This window comes from Schistocerca serialis, chromosome 11 (assembly GCF_023864345.2).
Source record: "Schistocerca serialis cubense isolate TAMUIC-IGC-003099 chromosome 11, iqSchSeri2.2, whole genome shotgun sequence".
Taxonomy (NCBI): Eukaryota; Metazoa; Arthropoda; class Insecta; order Orthoptera; family Acrididae; genus Schistocerca; species Schistocerca serialis.
The window spans coordinates 98,788,068-98,806,445 of NC_064648.1; the positions used below are offsets into that span (position 1 = coordinate 98,788,068).

The window sequence follows — 18,378 nt, forward strand, 5'->3', positions numbered from 1 at the left end:
CATCCTGCTTTTGCCAATGTTGTCAGTCAAGCTTGAAGTTTCTTCAGTATTGTTGCATATGCATCAGAATTTATGGTGGTTCCACTTGGCACGATGTCCACAAGCAAGAGTCATTCAGAATCGAAAAACCCCGTAGCCATAACTTTTCCAGCAGAAGGTGTGGTTTTGAATTATTTTTTCTTGAGTGAATTTGCATGATGCCACTCCATTGATTGCCTCTTCGTCTCTGGTGAAAAATGATGGAGCCATGTTTCATCACCTGTCACAATCCTTCCAAGAAATTCATCTCCACCAATCTCGTACTGTTGCAAAAGTTCGCTGCATACTGTTTTTCTTGTTTCTATGTGAGCCACAGTCAACATCCTGGGAACCCACCTGGCACAAACCTTTTTTAACGCCAACACTTTCAGTATTCCGCAAACACTTCCTTCCCCTGTCCCAACGTAGCATGACAGTTCATTCACTGTGATGCGTCTGTCAGCAGTCACCAATTCGTTAACTCTCTGCACATTGTCTGGAGTGCGTGCAGTACGAGGCCTGCTGCTGCGAGGGCAATCCTCAATACTGCCGTGCCCGCTTTCATCACGTAACCTGCTCGCCCACCGACTAACTGTACTGTGATCGACAGCAGCATCTCCGTACACTTTTTTCAACCTCTTGTGGATGTTTCCCACTGTCCCATTTTCACAGCACAGGAATTCTGTGACAGTACCTTGCTTCTGACAAACGTCAAGTGTAGCAGCCATCTTGAAGACATGCTGTGACAGCGCCACTCATGGGAACAGGTTGAACTAAGTTTGAAAGTAAGTGGGAAGGATGTATCTACACACTGTAAGACTTTCACATATGCAGAATGAAAACTGTATTTTTACAAAAATAGTGTGCATTTCTTTTGGCGTGAGCCTCGTACACGTATCAGCTTACATTAGATAATGTTTGCATGACATTGCGTGAGGCCGAATTTTTGAAGGATGCAGTTCTTCATTACAGCTGGGCCACCTGAGTCATAAATATAACAATTTAATCCAATGTTGTGGTGTAATTGGATGGTTAGTGTATAGACATTGATATGTAGAAGGTCATAAGTTTGGAATCTCACCAAATGTATTGAAATTTTATTTTTTTGATTTCTAAACCTAATCAAAAAAAGTTTGTTAATTTTTTAATCCACTTACTTGTTTTAAATGAATTTTTTGTGTTTTTATTTCTTTGTTACGCCATTTTCATAATTATATTGACTTTATTTTCTCTTATTTTTCTTTATATCATTCTGTTCTTGTTTGGAATCTACCATTATTGCCATAATCTGCAACCAAGTGCCTATGAGGACTGATCCTCAGTTTGTAATTCTGCAGCTCATGTAGGTAGTGTGAGGATAATTTCAAGTAACCATTGAAAGCGTGAAATTACAGTTTGCTTTTAGCATTGAAACTTAATTTTTTCTGTTACAGAGGTTAACTTTAATTGCCACGAAGAAAGTGATCATCATTTCAGTTCTGTCTCGGATTGCACACTTTGAGGTTGTGGTTAGCTTCGGACCAGAGTTTAAATTCAAGGCTACAAAATGTGTCATTTGGCACCGTTCAGTCATCGGTCACTCGAAGTCAGCTGTTGACGTAGCATCTCCCATGTCCGACATACCTCGCGGTGGCCACTTCCAATGTTGCTCTGTGTTACACATTAACAGCATTTATGAAGTGACTTGCTGTGTTTGTGTGTCACATACAACTGAGCGGTACTTGGCAGCGGATGTGGCAACACTATAGTGGCAAGTAACAGATGTCAAATATCCAGTAATTTTAATTGGAGAGTAGAGAAGGTACTGATGTCTCACACTGAGGTTTGGAGTGAAGTTGTCCTAGATCAGGACTCTGGCCAGGCCAGTCAATTCCAGGAATGTTGCTGTCCACAAATTAATGCCTCACGGATCCTGCTTTATGTAGGGTGCATCGCCATTGTCAGACAACCAGTCTTTGTCTCCTGTTCCTCTATACTGTACGCAGTAAACAACGCTGTGAAGCGTGTGAATTTCCTTCCACTTGCACTGTTGTCTTATATGCAGTAAGAGGTCCATACCCAAACTGTGAAAATTTCCCAAATACTATAACGCACCTTCTCTGTACTTCCCTACCGGCACTACGCATAATGGCTGGTAATGTTCTCTGTGCATTCACTGAACCCTTCCATCAGATTGCCACAAGGTGCCGAGTGATTCATAGCTCTAAATCATTTGTTTCCAGTCATCCGCTATCGAGTGGCGTTGCCCTTTACACTGCAAGTGTCGCTTAGCATTGACTAGAGGCTGCTGGCGCTTTGGAACTTGTGAGTGATTCCTTCCACTGATTTCACATGATTTCTTATTATTTTATTTATTTGTTTATTCTGTTTTTACAACCACCCTCCACAGAGGTCAACTTTCGCTGTCCGTCAGTACACGAGGTCGGCCCGGTCTTGTAGCTGTGGTCGTTCCTCCGCATTTCAGCCTCAGACTCACGTTGCCAGCAGATGACGTGGGTAGCTTTATGAGGGTTTAAATGTCCTTAAAGGCTTTGTTAACAGGGTGACATAGAATGCCTAGTCCACATCCGAGGTTGCTTACACCCGAACCTCCAGACATCAGACACCGAGATCGGTACATATATAACAATAGAGTATCAATCAAAACACCGATTTAGTTAGTACTGTGTGCTGTCATCCAGTAGAAAGTGGGTAAACAGTAACTAAAAGTGTCACCAGAGCTACAGAGGGCAGGAAAAGCATACCAGAGTTATTACAGAGTAGCTGTTGCGTGGGTGAGAAGGTTGAGTGTTAGGCTTTCTTACTGAAGGTCCAGCGTTCAAACCCGACTGGTGACAATTTTTTTTTAACTGTTTACATGTGAAACTGTTATATGGGAGGACATTTTCCTGACATGTAAAAGGACTTTTCGGAGTTTGTAGCAATGTTTCTTTTGCAGTCTGCTTTCGCATCATTAGCTGAACATTAATATGTACTTATTATTGATCTTATTATTTTGTATACTGGGTCATTCCGTCAAGTGTCCCAGTTTAGATGATCCCAGCTCGACCATCATAAATTTTGATGAAATTTGTACAGGATGTACCTGAGGGACCAACATAAACTTATGCAAAGTTTCAGGCTCACCTGTAACTTTGTTGTGGTGCTAGAGCCATTTTCGTGAAGACCACTTTTACAGAGACAAAAAAGTCGTGAAGAAATCGTCAAGTTTGGATTCCACTGTTCCTAATGTAAAAGAGCTAGACTCTTGCTTCTGGGTATACTGATACAGACTTGTGTGCCCTTCACACAAATGTTGCAACTAGAGTTCAAAAAGCAGTGCATTTGGCATAATCTCAGTTCATAGTGGGCAGCGAATCATGTTGCGAGAAATTTGCCCCATAGTTCAACGAGGCATAAGCAGTGGAGAAAGTGTGCTATGGACCTGGTCTTTTGCCAAACTACTGTCTGTCTAGGTGTTTAGTATATCAAGAATTTTGGCCTGGCTTGTGTGTTTAATTACTGTGCAACCATCCTGTAAATTTGCTAAGAAACATGAATGTATCAAAATATACCCGTGTTCAAAGTCATGTATCTTAAAATGGACACCTACCACATTACATTCATTAACACCATTCAACAGAGCACATTAGAAAAAACTTATTTTCATTTTAGTGTCTCTTTGGATAAAGTGCAAAAAATTCACCTAAACTATTGACTTTTCTGGTAATTCGGAAAATCCTTGTGTTGGTCTGTGGTTGCCCCATCGCCAAGGGGCCACACCCGATAGCTGTGCAAGGTCAGCCACGGGGGTTTCTTTACTGCAAGTTCCCAAACCTGAAAGTGGGTGTGTAGCAGGTTCCCAAGCCGGAATGCAAATATCTAGCAGGTTCCCAAGTCTGAATGTGGGTATCTCGCAGGTTCCCAGGCCTTTTTTGGGTCTCTCTGTGGTTCCCAAGCCGTAATAATTCTTCAATTGTTGAATGTTTTAGATTTTTTTGCTGGTGTCCAAACTATTGCTTCCGGCAAACTGTATTGCTGCCCCATCATTGAAGCAGCTGGGAATGGTATGACTGAAATTATCTGTTGTTCTATGATCCAACATATGTCTCTTCTAGTAGGCCAATGAAACGATTGAGCAGCATCCGTGAGGATGCATGAAATTAATCGAGGCATCTTTTTCTTCACATGAAACTTCACAGATACTTCCTATCCACCATTTCCCATCATAAATGCAAGCAAAATACTGGCCAGGCTGCAGTTCATTAATGGTAACATGTTCAGTAGCAACTTCAGCATGTCGGTTAACATTTGCTACAAAGGACAATGTATCGTTTGATACTCTGTGAATCTTAAGTCCCTTTTCATCAATTGGCACAAAATGGTGATGGTCTCTTGTACCAGACACTGTACATCAATCCCCAAAATGTTTCTCTTGATCAATTTTTGCATCTTCAATAATTTCTTTTTTAATATAAATAAATTCAATGCCACGAACATTTTTTGTGCGATATTGAAATAGATCAGTTGGTATTCAGATTTGGTTATCAGTTGGGCTTTAAAGGCTAGTTCTTGACGCTAAACACTTAAATGTGTCCCCAATTCCATCACGTGGTGATTTCCCATGGCTTGTTCCGAAAAAATTTCATCCTGCAGTAATGCCAAAATATTTTTGATGACGGCAAAGATTTAGGAAGCTCTTAAAATTTTTGTACTGTGCTGCAGAACCATCGCGAAAATAATGAATATGCTTAATTTCTTTAAAAATGCACTTAAGGGATTTGATCAAGTACGTTAAAAACACGTGCACTGCAACTGTGTCATGCCAGAGGCAATCTCTGATTATACAGTAGCTGACACTCTTTAGGTCTTCATTACCTTTGTAGTAAATTACAAATGGATGTATTGTAGCTTGACTATTTTCCCAACGGAATCCTTGCACTGCGTCTTGGACAACAAAGGAGTAGTTTTCTGTGAAATCCATTAATATAATCAATTCTCCTGGTTTGAGACCTTCTTTAGTGAACTGCAAATGCTTGCTCTGATGCTTTGCAATGTAGTGGTGAGTAGAAAGGGCTGACAGTTTTGTAACTAATAGTTCAATGAATTCTTCAACTGTCATTTCTCTGGTTTCAAGTGTATCTCTATCAGTCTGAGCCCATTGTTTGAACTGAATTCTATCCTCTGGAGCAATTTCTGCAAAAGCACTTTCCAAATATTCATTTAGAGCTTCTGTTTCTTGACATACTTCACAGCAATGAAGCGTGCAATCCTTTTTTTCCAAATTACAGACAATATTGCTCAATAAAATTTTGTAATCTTATTTTATTGGGCTATGCGCCAACATTTGTTTCACATTTTGATGTATTGTGCAGACACAGACTAAATGTGAACCAGCTGTGCCTACAGTCACACACCACTTTGGCCTTAATTCACAAAATTTGAAAAATCCAATTTCCGGTCCATTTTTATTGCGGTACGCAGCAAACATTTCTTTTAAGTTGCTCAGTAATAAGCATATCTGTTTTTTAACCTTTTCTCCATCTACCCGAACAGTAATACAGTCCTTTTTTCCTGGACAAATCGGACTAAACTCTTCATCATAAAAGTGTTCTGTGACTCTTGCCTTCGCATCCTCAGAAAGCTTTTTCCCCACATTTACCTTTGGACTTTGCCAATATTCCCTGTTCAGCTTTTAACTTTACCATTCTTTCTGAAACACCAAATTCTTCCATAGTCTTTTTGGTGCACCAGCTTTGGGGAACTAAGGTCAAAATTTGAATTTTCTCGTTATTATTTGATTCATGTAATTTTTCTTTCAATTCTTGGATCAGCTCAATGTAATCTGAACAAGTCAAGCATTGCTTGCTTGTGGATAGTTGCTCCAAGTCACTGGGATCAAGTCCTCCCACTTCTGCAATTTTCTTAATTCCACCTTCAACTTGATGTATTTTGCACTTTGCATATCCTTTTGTATCCCTTACATCAATTCATTGAAATTTTAATGTTGATATTCCAACAGATGTTAAATTTGTATTCAAATTGTGACCAACATTAGTCTCATCATGTTCATCTGACTGATATGTAACGTCCATTTGTGAATGTTTCAGTGTATCAAATTCTTTTCTACAGGAAGGGCACATTTTTTGGCCTGGTTTAATATCAGAAACGGTTATCCTTTTCAGTAGGTCTGCTGTTTCTATGTTGATTGAGCACAAGCTTTTTCGTGCAGTGTGATTTTTCTTGCCAAATGGGTTACATCATGATCTTTGGAAAAATTCATATCTTTTTAGGAGTAAAGCTTCATGATGGAAGCACAGTTGAGTATTTTCAGTAGAGTGTAAACCACTCTCTAATAAGTAATTCTTGTTCTTCTAAGGAAAGTTGCTTTACAGCTTCCAGTCCTTTTAAGGCACTGTATGTCATTAAATGGCATGGGGAATCAGTATTTCCAAAACTGCATACATTAACTTGATCTTGTTCTTCCGTTTTAGCAACAACTTGATATGCTTCAGACACTAAAATTAAATTGTCGAGTCAAAAAAAGAAAAGAAATAAAATTAATAAGCATTCAGCTTCCCAAAAATTATGCAGCAGTCTCTAGTAAAGTTAAATTTTGCAGTGAACCTGTCACAAACAGGTTTAAAATCACCGAATAAACAGCAAAATGATTATTTAAACAATGAGGACATAATCAACAAAATTCCAAATTTTAGGCAACATTTTTGCACCTTACCAAGAGACACCAGAATGAAAATAAGTTTTTGTAATGGAATGAAATGTGCTCTGTTGAATGGTGCTAAATGAATGTAATGTGGTAGGTGTCCATTTTGAGATACATGACTTTGAACACAGGTATATTTTGATACATTCATGTTTCTTAGCAAATTTACAGGATGGTAGCACAGTAATTACACACAAGCCAGGCCAAAATTCTTGATATACTAAACACCCAGACAGACAGTAGTTTGGCAAAAGACCAGGTCCATAGCGCACTTTCTCCACTGCTTATGCCTCGTTAAACTATGGGGCAAATTTCTCGCAACATGATTCGCTGCCCACTTTGAACTGAGATTATGCCAAATGCACTGCTTTTTGAACTCCAGTTGCAACATTTGTGTGTAGGGCACACAAGTCTGTATCAGTATACCCAGAAGCAAGAGTCTAGCTCATTTACATTAGGAACAGTGGAATGCCAAACTTGACGATTTCTTCATGACTTTTTTGTCTCTGTAAAAGTGGCCTTCACAAAAATGGCTCGAGCACCACAACCAAGTTACAGGTGAGCCTGAAACTTTGCGTAAGTTTATCTTGGGCCCTCAGGTACATCCTGTACAAATTTAATCAGAACTGAAGATGGCTGAGATGGGAGCCCTAGGACACTTCACACTTCACGTGGAATGACCCTATTATTAATTATTATAAATACTATTACTTCAACATCTGTGAAGCAATTGTTTCTTTATTTTTATATTCTGATTGTATATTCTGTAAAACTACAAATGTGCTCTATAGGTTAACTACTTTCAAAGAAATGAAAAGAAAGTTGACTGCCAAGAGTGCATTGCTGTAAACTCCAAATAGCTCTTTTACATGTCATAAACACGTTGCCCATATAACAGTTTCACACATAAAATAGTAAAAAAAATTGATGTCATCGTGGTTCAAATCTGGAATGTTTAGTACAATGATCTAACGCTCTACTGACTTCCTCGTGGAAGCAACATGTGTTACGTACCCACAATTATCCTTTTGATGTGCTTCTTAGTTCTGGTGTTACATTTAATTAATTTATACACCCATTCTCCTGGATGGCAGCACATAGTTCGAACTAAATCGGAGCTTTGGTTGATACTCTATTGACATACAACGTTTGGTAGCAAGCTGAGTGTTTGACACCTGGAGGTTTGGTGTGAGCTCTGCTGACCAAAACCATTCTGTTGTTACGCTTGTCTACTGACAACGCAGTATTTTCTGCCTGCTTTTGTACTGGTGGGTCCACCTCCTGTGACACTTAGTGGTCAGTTCTATATTACATAAGGATGTTGGGGACTTTTCGTCAGGTAGTGTATACTTCCAAAACCTCGATCTGTGTGAACAAATACGAGGGCGGACCAAAATTAACGGGACTTGGGTTGCGTTGGGGAGAGGGAGTGGGGGAACCCATTGTTCGAGCAGGTGTCTGTGATGGTCACACCACCTGAGTCAGTGTGTGAAATTGTGTTGCTGTGAGTGCATCGATTCGCCCTTGAGAATTTTTTAGTAAAACAACTTTTTCCATTTTGGTGAAAACGTACGGCACATTGTCGAGAGCAACGTGTGGCTACGAAATGTCGCGTCCTTTTGGGGAAATCGGCCGCAGAAACTATTGTAGTGCTTAAAACTGCTTACGGGAATGGTGCAAAATTGCATCCTCACGACTGCTTTGATCTCTCTCATTTCTTTCTGGTACCCTCTGACATTCCCCATGAGGACAACATTCCGTCTTAAGTGAGAGTTGCACTGTTCGTACGGGATGATGATCGTAGTCAAACCGTCTCACTGAACACATGGCTGCTAGCTGCTGCAGTTATTATTTTCCTTCCTTGCTTCACCTTTTCCCTTTGTACCGTCTACATGCGTCTGTCATTTGGTGTCAGCAGGGCAGACTTCCTCCTGCTTATTGGGCAACCCCCTCATCCCTTTTTGCTGCTCGGTGACTTTAATGCACACCATCCCATTTTACAGCTCTTTGTGAGTCTGTCCCAGAGGTGCCCTCTCGGCTGACCTCAATCGACTTAACCTCATCTGCCTTAATACTTGAGCACCCACGTTCCTTTAAAACCCCACACACACACCTATTCCCATTTGGAGCTCTCATTCTTCACTGACCAGCTTGCCCACCATCTCGAGTGGTCCGTTCTCTCTGACACCATTTCCTGTGTGCTATCTATTTGCTGACTCCTATCCTACCTACTGTAGAGCCCCTCCCTACTGACGGTGTCAAAGGCTTTGTTGAGGTCAACAAAAGCCACATATAATGGCACTCTGTGTTTGCAGCACTTCTCTTGTAGTTGGTGCAAGGTGAATATCGTGTCACTTGTGGATCTGCCAGTTCGAAATCCACACTGTGACTCAGGGTAGATCCGAGCTGCCAAGGTTTCCAGTCTCTTCAGGATTATCCTCGCATACACTTTTCCAGCAACGCTCAAGAGAGATATTCCTCTATAGTTGTTACAATTACAGCATACTGGAAAAAATTGGATGTCCCCCAACTTTGCTGCCTTTATTAAGATCTTTTTACGACAATATGCGTTGCTCTGTAATCTTCGATGGCAGTACATCTAAACCATTCAGTATGAACTGTGGTGTAAGACAAGGCTGTGTGTTGGCACCTACACTTTTTGGAATTTTCCTCTCGGGTCTGCTCCAAGTGGCTTTCGAAAATTGCAATGTTGGAGTACATCTGCATACTAGGAAAGATGGAAGCCTTTTCAATGTCAGTCTTCTGAAGAGTAAGACAAAGCGCTACGAGACAGTCGCTTGTGAACTCCTGTATGCTGATGATGCTGCAATTGCTGCGAACTCCGCAGAAGAGCTGCAAGAGCTAGCTAGTATCAAGATTTAGTCACGCACGCCACCTATTCTCGATGAGTGTAAACAGCAGTAAGACCGTAATTATGGTTCAGGGTACTAACACAAAGCCGAATATCACACTAGATGCCACTACTCTGCAAGTCGTAGATAACTTCTGCTATCTTGGATCTACTATAGAATCAAACATGTCTGTTGACAAGGAAATTGATGCTCGCATTGGAAGAGCTGCGACAACTTTTGGCAAACCGTCTACACATGTTTGGAAAAACAACGAACTCTCTTTGACCACCAAAATTCTTGTATATCAAACTTGCGTCCTCAGCACCGTTTTGCATGCATCGGAAACATGGACTACCTATGCCAAACAAGAACGTCACCTTAATGCTTTCCACGTGCGGTGCCTGAGATCCATCCTCGGAGTAACGTCAAAGGACCGAGTGACCAACGAAGCAGTGCTATCTAAAACTGCAACAGTATTTCAACTATCTTGAAGCAGAGACGACTCCGCTGGCTGGGACACATCCACCGTATGGATCCTGACAGATTACCACGTGAGGTGATGCTTGGAGAGATCTCTATAGCCAAAAAACCTGTAGGACGTCCTGTATTGAGGTTCAAGGACTCTTGTAAACGAGATATGGAGAGCTTTGGAATCGACACAAACAGATGGGAGGTACGGGCTAGCATGAGACCAGAGTGGCGTCATGATATATCATCTGGAATGTTGAAGCATGATGAAGGCTTGTTAGACAGATTAAGGCTTGTTAGACAGATTAAGGCAGAAAAAGCTTTGCAATGCTACCACTGTTCCTGCCTCAGCAGCCAGATACACTTGTGACAATTGCGGCAAGAGGTGCCGTGCTGCCATTGGCTTCACAAGTCATATGAAAAAATGCAACCCATAAACACAAAGACACTGCAACAATTATCTACCAAGATGTCGTGGCCAATATATATCCTACCTAAATGTAAACAAAATTGGCAGCTTTCAAAGTCCAACTGGAGGCTTTACTCCTCCCTGGCGACCTTTGACAAACGCGGTTCACCTTTACTGTGTCACGACCCGGTCCCTCTCAGAGTCATGGATGCTGCAATGCCACCTTTACTATGTAGGAGCTGGAGCGTGCTCTCACTTCATCCCTTTTTTCTGCACCAGGGCCAGAAGATTTTCACATTCAGATGTCACAGCACCTTTCTCTTGTGGGCAAGCACTTTCTCCTTCATACGTACAATTGCATCTGGGCAGATAACACGGGTGGAGCCGCTGTCATATCCACAGCTGAGCCCAGTAAGGACAAACACCTTCCTTCTAGCTACCACCCCATTTCTCTCACCGGCTGTGTTTGCGAGGCGATTGAACATACGAGTCACGCCTGACTGGTACGATGGCTCGAGTCTCACAATGTACTAACCACTGCGTAATGTGGATTTCTGGCACACAGTTCTACAGTGGACTTTGTCGACCCAGGTTACGAACAGTTTTCTGGGAAATTCCAGACTGTGGCCACGGTTTTTGATCTGGAGAAAGCCTACTACACCTGCTGGAAGACTGGTATCCTCTGTACTCTTTACACGTGGGGCCTCTGAGGCCGCCTGCCCCAGTTCGTTCAGGAATTTTTAAAAGACAAATTTTTCAAGGTACGTTTGGGTTCTGCCTTGTCGGACACTTTTATCCAGGAAAATGGTGTGCCTCAGCATTCTGTCCCAAACATCGTCCTCTTTCCTATTGCCATTAACCATATAATGGCCTGCCTTCCACGGGGCATCTTTGGCTCCCTTTTCGTTGACGATTTTGCGGGCTATTACAGTTCTCCACAGACTTGTTTCATCGAGTGGAGTCTTCAGCGATATCGGGATTGTCTTTACTCGTGGAGTATCGACGGTGGCTTTCGATTTTCCACTGATAAACTCATTTGTATGAATTTCCTTTTGGCACGATGGGTTTCTTCCACCGTCTTTACATCTTTGACCTGCCACTCTTCCATTTGCTGGGCTGTCTGCTGTACCCAGTCGCCCTCAGCAGTACTTCCTGGGGAGCAGTTCGGACCAGCCTCCTCTGTTTGTACCGGTCCCTCGTCCATTTGAAACTAGACTGGGGGTGTTTCGTTTATGCATATGCACGTCCGTCCGTCTTACATCATCTAAGTACAATCCACCATCGTGGCATCTGTTTGCTCACTGGTGCCTTTTACGTACACTAGCCCAGTTGAGATTTGGTATGCCGAAGATGTCGAACTACCGCTATCACACCGACATAATATTCTCCTCGGCAGATATTTGCGCCTCTCGTCTGACGTGCCTGGAATATTCCTGTATGCCTGACTTGATGCTGGTTCTGGAAACTTTAAGTAGATTCCCACAGGACTGTTTGCATGTATTTTCGGGCATCTGCTAGACCAGGTTCATCCTGTGGCCATAGGTGTTGCCTTCTTTGTATACATTCAGTATCCCCTGCTAGTATTATAAGGAACGGTAACGTGCAATAATTTTACTACCAAAAAGTTTAATAGCTAACCAAACAAAAATTACAAATGAGCTTACACCTTTTACCTACTTTTTGTCAAAGTCGCCATTTGTATTCGACACATTTCTCCCAGTGCAGTACCAGTTTCAGGATGCCTTGTTCCTAGAAGTCCATTTGGTTGGAGTACAGTCATCTGCAGACTGCTGATTTCGCTTCCGCATTTGTCACAAAGTGTTGGCCAGCGAGTAGTTTCTTCACGGAACAAAACATATGAAATTTGACGGTACAAGGTCTGGACTTTATAGTGAATGCTGGCGCACCTCCCATCCAAATTTCGTAATTTTCTCACAAACGTCAACATGGGGGCGAGCATTGTTACAGAGAAGTTTGACACTGTCGACACTAATGTTTTGGCATTTGTCACGGAGGACAGGATGCAACTTAATCAAAATTTTAGTGCAGGCTGCAGCATTCACAGTGCTCATTTTGATGAAGTCCACCAATAACACATCATGCGTATCCCAGAACACTACCACAAGCACTTCACTAGTAGATTGAGCCACTTTCAATTTTTTTCATACTGGAGAACTGGCACGTTTCCATTCCGTATATGCCCGGCGAGTTTCAGGCACATAGTGGTATGCTCACGATTCTTCACCAGTGACGTTTCCTTTCAAAAAGTCGTGCCCTCCTGTGGCATAACACATTAAGTGGGTCGAGCCTGTTAACGTTTTGTTATCGTTTGCTGGCCCTTGTGGTTGTCCATCAGTACTTAGGCACCCAGTGAGCACTAATTTCACAAAATTTCAATGTGACACGAACAGTATCGTACACTGCATCGTAGGAAATATTGAACTGCTGTGATAAGATTCGCAGTTGCAAATGCCAGTCATTCGAAACTGCTGCCTCGATGGCTCCACCGTTTTGCTAGGTTGCAGCATTCCCGGCTGTCTACAGTGTGGCAAATGACTACGGTTGACACGGCCCTCTTAGAAGAATGCACACCACCTGGAGACGTTGCTACATTCCATACAGTTGACCCTATACGCGCCACGCCTGTCCCTGTGAATGTCACTCAGTTTATACTCCTTGGGCCACAAATATCAAACTACAGCCCTAGAGATGTACGTGAAAACAAAATACCCTTTGTAGCACAAACTTCAAACCGTATCAGAATGGCAGCAGAGTGTCTGCCGATATGAAATTTCCTGGCAAATTAAAACTGTGTGCCGGACCGAGACTCGAACTCGGGACCTTTGCCTTTTGCGGGCAAGTGCTCTACCATTTGAGCTACCCGAGCACGACTCACGCCCCGTCTTCACAGCTTTAAATCTGCCAGTATCTCATCTCCTACCTTCCAAACTTCACAGAAGCTCTCCTGGAAGAAAGGCTATTGCGGTGACACAGCCTGGGGAATGTTTCAAGGTCCCGAGTTCAAGTCTGTCTGTCATACAGTTTTAATCTGCCAGGAAGTTTCATTCAGACCGTATTGTTTTGAAATTTCAACATTCCAGCTGCAATACAAGGGGAGGAAAAAAAAATTATTGTGCATTGCTTTGTGCTCTTGCGCCATATTTGGTAAATGTCCCACACGCTTGAGCAGTATTCTACAATGGGCTGCACAAGTGTTATATAAGCAATCTCCTTGGTAGACCGACTGCATTTTCCAAGTAACCTACCAGTGAACCAAAGTTTGCCACCTGCTGTACTTATTACTGAGCCTGTCTGACAGTTTTATTTCATATCCCTACACATTTTTAGATCCAGGTATTTGTACAAGTTGACCAGTTCTAATTGTGACTCATTGATACTGTAATTTCTGCGTTTCTGGAAGAGCTCAGTTTTACATTTAAAGTGAGCTGCCAATGTATGCTCCATTTTGAAATCCTGTCAAAGTTTGACTGTGTAATTTTGCAGATTTTTCCAGACAACACATCATTGCAGGAAAATGTATAGTCTACAAATAGTCTGAGGTTGCTATTAATATTGTATACCAGGTCATTAATACACAGCATGTTTCAAAAGTCTGGGAACACTTTAAAAACTTTATTTTTACTGAATGAGTGGTGTTACAAAATAAAATTACACATAATGTGAGAGACTAAACTTCCAAGTTTTTTCAGCAATCTTTACTTCATGTCCACTCAATGTGGGAACCACATGTGATCCTACAAACGTCGACACAATAATCGAAGTCTTGCTGTACGAGGGCCAGTGTGTCTTTAGAGACTGTGGCTGTCATTGGTTCAGTTATCCTTTTCTATTGCACAACATCACACAGTACGTACAGATCCTTTACATAACTTCATAAAAACAAATCACAAGGGTGATATGCAGGGACATAAAAACAAATCACAAGGGTGATATGCAGGGACCTAGGAGTCCATTTTAGCACACATTGGTCTGTTGCTCCACCATGACCAATCTGACGATTGGGTAGCACTGTGTTCAGATATATCCTATCAGCACAGTCAAAATGTGTGGGTGCACCATCTAACTGAAGGACGAAGTGCTTTGATTCTGTTTGCAGCAGTGGTATAAACCAGTTCAGCTACATCTGAAGGAAGTACACTCCAGTATCAGTAGGTTCTTCAAAGAAGAAAGACCCATAAAGTTTTTTGAGAGACACGGCACATAAAACATCGACCTTCAGAGAATTTCACTTGTGTTCAACAGTGTTATGCAGGTTTTCTGTTCTCCGAATCCTTCAATTGTGCCCGATTACTGTGCCATTTGTATGAAATGTTGCCTCATCTTGAAAAAATTATCGAATTCACAAAAACTGTCATCTTTCACCTGCAGCGTACAGTAAAACTCGAATTGCCGGTCTTCGTCTTTAGGATATAACTTCTGCACTAATTATAATCTGTACGGTTTAGTGTTTAATTTTTACGCAAGACACGCCACGCGGTCGTCACTGACATTTTCGATTCATGTGAAGCTCCGCGTAGAGATTTTGTCGGACTCCTCGTGAGAGCTCTCTTACTCTTTCAATGTCATTTGCATTTGTCCCTGGCCGACCATTTCTGTTGTGCAAATACCCCTTTTGAATGAACAGTACGTGCCAACTGTAGATTGCCTTTCTGGTTGATGCTACTTTCCTGTACTTCATCCTGAATTTTCATTGGACATCCATTGCACTCTTCGTTTCATCAAATTGTAGCACACAGAAAGCCTTCTCAGCTGCAGAAAGCACCATGTCGAATACGGTACCACCTAGTGACCCTACGTGGAATTAGGCGTCACGTGTGCAATAAGAAAAATAACTTGAAAGTTTACTTTTTCGAATCATGTATGTTGCTACTTTTTATTGCTACTTATTTGGCAACAACAAATTTTTTAAAGTGTTTCTGGACATTTGCAACACACTGTTAGACACACACAATAAACTCTGATTCCCTGAGCACCATCCAGAGCCTCAGTGGTCCGTCTCTGGTTCACCCTTTCGTGCACCGGATCAGACGCTCTCTTCGGCAGCTGGCGGACGACGGTTCTCCGGTTAGCTTTATGTGGGTTCCTGGCCGTGTCGGTATCCCTGGGAACGGAGCTGCAGATGCCGCGGCCGAGGCTGCGGTCCTCCGGCCTCGGACAGCTTCTTGTCGTGTGCCTTCGTCTGATTTTAGCGGGGTCATTTGTCAGTGCATTTTATTGCTGTGGCGTGCCGATTGGGCTACACTTACTGAAAACGAGCTTCGGGCCTTGAAACCTCTCCCCACCGCTCGGACGACCTCTTTGCGCCCTTCTCGGCGGGAGGAGGTCGTTTTGGCCCGGTTACGAATTGGACACTGCCGGTTCGGCCACTGCCATCTGCTGGCGGCTGTGTCGGCGCCGCTCTGCCCGTGTGGGCAATTGCTGACGTTCCGCCACATTTTAATGTCCTGTCCGAATTTTAATACACTGCGCGTTGATCGTGGCCTGCCGTGTACTCTGGATGACATTTTAGCCAATGACACGGGAGCAGCTGCTCGCGTTCTTCATTTTATCCACTTGACGACCCTGTCTAAAGACATTTGATTATGCTGTTTTCTTTTAATCCCTTGCCTGTTAATGTGCATTTTATAGTGTTGTCCTTTTTAGTTGCTGTTTTAACATTGTGCCTCGCAGTGCATTCATAATTTAGTCTGGGCGCTAATGACCACTGAGGTTGTGCACCCTAAAAAAAAAAAAATAAAAACAATAATGGAAGGTACCTGTAGTTATTTATGCAACTGTAAAAACAGACAGCCGTCTGAGATAACACACTATGGGCCACCTACCTAGAAATCCCCAGTCCAATCACAAATTTAAATCGGTAACCCACTGTTACCTTAATTTCACTAATAAGCAGATACGAGGGAGAGTGATGGTCCGCTCGGCTGCCACAGGTGCCGCCTTCCCAGCACCAACACGGCCACCGCCGCACCGGCTCGTCGGTGTCGTTGGGCGCGAACGCGACCCCACAGGCCGGGGGCTCCGGCAGTGGATCGCACTCCCCCCAGCAGCACCCGCAGTCGCATCCGCATCCGCAGCCGGAGCTGGAGCCGCTCTTCTTCGACCTGGAGGTCACCATGGAGGGGGGCGACCTGTGCCGCGACCTCGTCTGCACCGACCCGGAGTACGAGAAGCGTGAGTCACCGTGCCTCTGATACTTTACCGTTTCACCTTCTGTGACGTTGTGTTAAGTGCCACTCACCAGATTGCAGAGTAGCGATAGGAACAGACGAGTGAAAACGATTGATTCGGAGAGTTGCCGGAGAACGGCCGACTCGTTCGGTTATGGTTTTACGAATGAACTGAACTACCGGTTAATTCTTTTTGAGTGAAACCAGTCCACATTAACAAGCCAATGAAAACAGTCAACTGCATTGATAATAGTTTCATGTAGTGGTTAAATAGTTATTCTTTAAATCCTTTTGAGTGACAACAGTCTGTGAGAGCAATTGAATGAAAAAATTGGTACACTCTGTAGTTTTCCTTATTGACTGAATTATTCACACTTTCTTTCCAAGCGATAGCAGTCTGTAGTATTCCTATCAGTTCTGCTAGGCAATCTGAATGTAGTTCATAGATGGTTTCCTACACTCACCTGGGCGAAAGTTGGGCCGGTTGACCATCTGTAGAATGTTAACAAATACTGACTAATATTATTTGTGACAAAATACTTCCCTAAATATGGCAGTATATGCTTGAAGAGCAGGTCATTGTCACCGAACAATTACACTGCTTGGCAGTTTCTAAGGAACAGAGACATTTTTCGATGGGGATAATCACAGGCAATGGTGGGTGACACAAAACACAATACGTACATAATACAAGATGAAGTGTTGTATTTATAACAAAAAATGGTACAGTTTTCACCGTACTGCAAAGCAGGATAACACACAAAGGATGATATCGGACACTTACAAGGGAACCTCCCCATCGCACCCCCCTCGGATTTAGTTATAAGTTGGCACAGTGGATAGGCCTCGAAAAACGGAACACACATCAGTCGAGAAAACAGGAAGAAGTTGTGTGGAACTATGAAAAAAAATAAGCAAAATATACAAACTGAGTAGTCCACGCACAAGATAGGGAACATCAAGGATAATGTGAGCTCAGGAGCGCTGTGGTCCCGTGGTTAGCGCGAGCAGCTGCGGAACGAGAAGTTCTTGGTTCAAGTCTTCCCTCAAGTGAAAAGTTTACTTTCTTTATTTTCGCAAAGTTATGATCTATCCGTTCGGTCATTGACGTCTCTGTTCACTGTAATAAGTTTAGTGTCTGTGTTTCGCAACCGCACCGCAAAACCGTGCGATTAGTAGACGAAAGGATGTGCCTCTCCAACAGGATCCAGAAACATATGATCGCAAGGTCATAGGTCAACCGATTCCTCCACAGGAAACCACATCTGATATATTCTATACGACACTGGTGACGTCATGTGCGTCACATGACAGGAATATGTTGTCGACCCATCTAAATTGTACACTTGGCGAATGGGTACTCCCAAAAAAGTGATGAAAACATACGAGTTTGTCACATAAACTACAACAGTTTCACAGTCGCACAGTTTTCCCTGTGCTCTGTCAAAACATATGTTTTTAATGCTTTCAAATTTTTCCGTGTGTAGACCGTCAAATCCTGCATATGTCCAAGCAAATCTGAACATGTCCTGAAATTTTGGAGAGCGAAGTTGATTGTGTGCGAGTGCCTGAACTTTGATAATTGACACACGATCACGTAAACAATACACTCTGTGAACCTGTGGAGCTTCACAAAATAATTGTCTGAAAATAAAAAATTAAACTTTTCACTCAAGGGAAGACTTGAACCAAGGACCTCTTGTTCCACAGCTGCTCTCGCTGACCATGGTGCTCCTGAGG

General features: G+C 42.6%; 1 protein-coding gene across 3 annotated transcripts in view; it reads left to right on the forward strand.

Annotated features, from left to right (window-relative positions):
- The window catches only part of LOC126426732 (sorting nexin-13-like), a 399,890-nt gene that overhangs the window by 94,816 nt on the left and 286,696 nt on the right, over positions 1-18,378 (forward strand). For all 3 annotated transcript variants that reach the window (XM_050088694.1, XM_050088696.1, XM_050088695.1), the window contains exon 6: positions 16,402-16,642. In XM_050088694.1, coding sequence (XP_049944651.1) covers positions 16,402-16,642 — 241 coding nt within the window. The remainder of the gene's footprint in view (positions 1-16,401; positions 16,643-18,378) is intronic.